Source organism: Cebus imitator, unplaced genomic scaffold (genome assembly GCF_001604975.1).
Source record: "Cebus imitator isolate Cc_AM_T3 unplaced genomic scaffold, Cebus_imitator-1.0 Scaffold6556, whole genome shotgun sequence".
Taxonomy (NCBI): Eukaryota; Metazoa; Chordata; class Mammalia; order Primates; family Cebidae; genus Cebus; species Cebus imitator.
In genome coordinates, this window is record NW_016113871.1 from 1 (window position 1) to 1076 (window position 1076).

At 44.6% G+C, this 1076-nt stretch overlaps 1 protein-coding gene across 1 annotated transcript; it reads right to left on the reverse strand.

Annotated features, from left to right (window-relative positions):
* Positions 1-473: 473 nt before the first annotated feature.
* On the reverse strand, positions 474-803 carry LOC108299340 (interferon-induced transmembrane protein 3-like). Its single transcript, XM_037735992.1, has one exon. The coding sequence runs from the start codon at positions 801-803 to the stop codon at positions 474-476; it is 330 nt and encodes a 109-aa protein (XP_037591920.1).
* Between the last annotated feature and the right edge of the window lie 273 nt (positions 804-1076).

A 1076-nucleotide genomic window follows, 5' to 3' on the forward strand; every position in this document is an offset into this window, starting at 1 on the left:
AAGCTCTTCAGTATTCTCTGTTCCCACATGTTAATCTTTTCTTCTATTAGCACTGATTTTGTGTCTATTCAAAAGTAAAAGTAATTTCTGACTGGCTCCCTTGGGAAACAGTGTTCCTCTCTTACGGTTTTGTTGTTGTTGTTGTTGTTTTTTAATCTTTTTGCAACCTGTGAGTGTAGATTAAAAATTTCCTTAAACTAACACACTAAGTTTTCTTTTTTTTTTTCTTTTATTTATTTATTTTACCAGCAACACATGCAGTTTATTTAATGCCATTTTAGAAAAGTGTGTGAGGGTAAAGGGCTGATACAGGACTCGGCTCAGGGGCAGGGTGAGGAATGGAAGGTTGAATACGTGGGAAACAGGTCACAGGCAGAGCCCCTGACCTAGATCATTCTTGTTGAGCTATTGATAGGCTTGCAAAATCAGTATTGTGATGATAATCAGCAGAATGGTCATGACGATGCCCAAAATCAGGCCCAGATGTTCAGGTACTTGGCAGTGGATGCATAGGCCTGAGCCCCGGTCAGGTCGCCAACCATCTTCCTGTCCCTAGACTTCAGGGAGTAGGTTAACGCTATAAAGCCCAGGCAGCAGGAGTTCATGAAGAGGGTGTTGAACAGGGACCGGATGACATAGTTGGGCACAGAGGTCTCACTGAAGATGTGGATCACGGTGGATGTCGGGGGAGCAGGGTTGTGTGGCGCCTCCAGCACAGCCACCTCATGGTCCTCCTTCAGCATCTCATAGTTGGGGGGACGGTCAGTGTTGGCGGGAGTGAAGGTTTGGACAGTGTGGTTCATGCTGTCCAGGGAACACCAGCTGTGGTCGGGTTGATGGGATGGTTTTCAGTGGGCCCTCTCCTTCCCCACTAGTTTCGATTTCTCAGCCACTTGCTTTTCCTGGCATTCGTCCAGGTATAACATTTCAAAGTGAGAAGAGAGCATTACTGTAGTCCAAATATCAATGTTTTCCTTTCTTACTAGCCTATAAAATGCTGGTATATCCTACAATTAATGGGGTTTTAGAGTCAATGAACTGCAGTCCCACTTCTTATACATTACAAATACATTCCC

Coding starts and splice junctions, on each gene's coding strand:
- LOC108299340 (XM_037735992.1), bottom strand. CDS start 803: ATGAACCACACTGTCCAAACCTTCACTCCCGCCAACACTGACCGTCCC.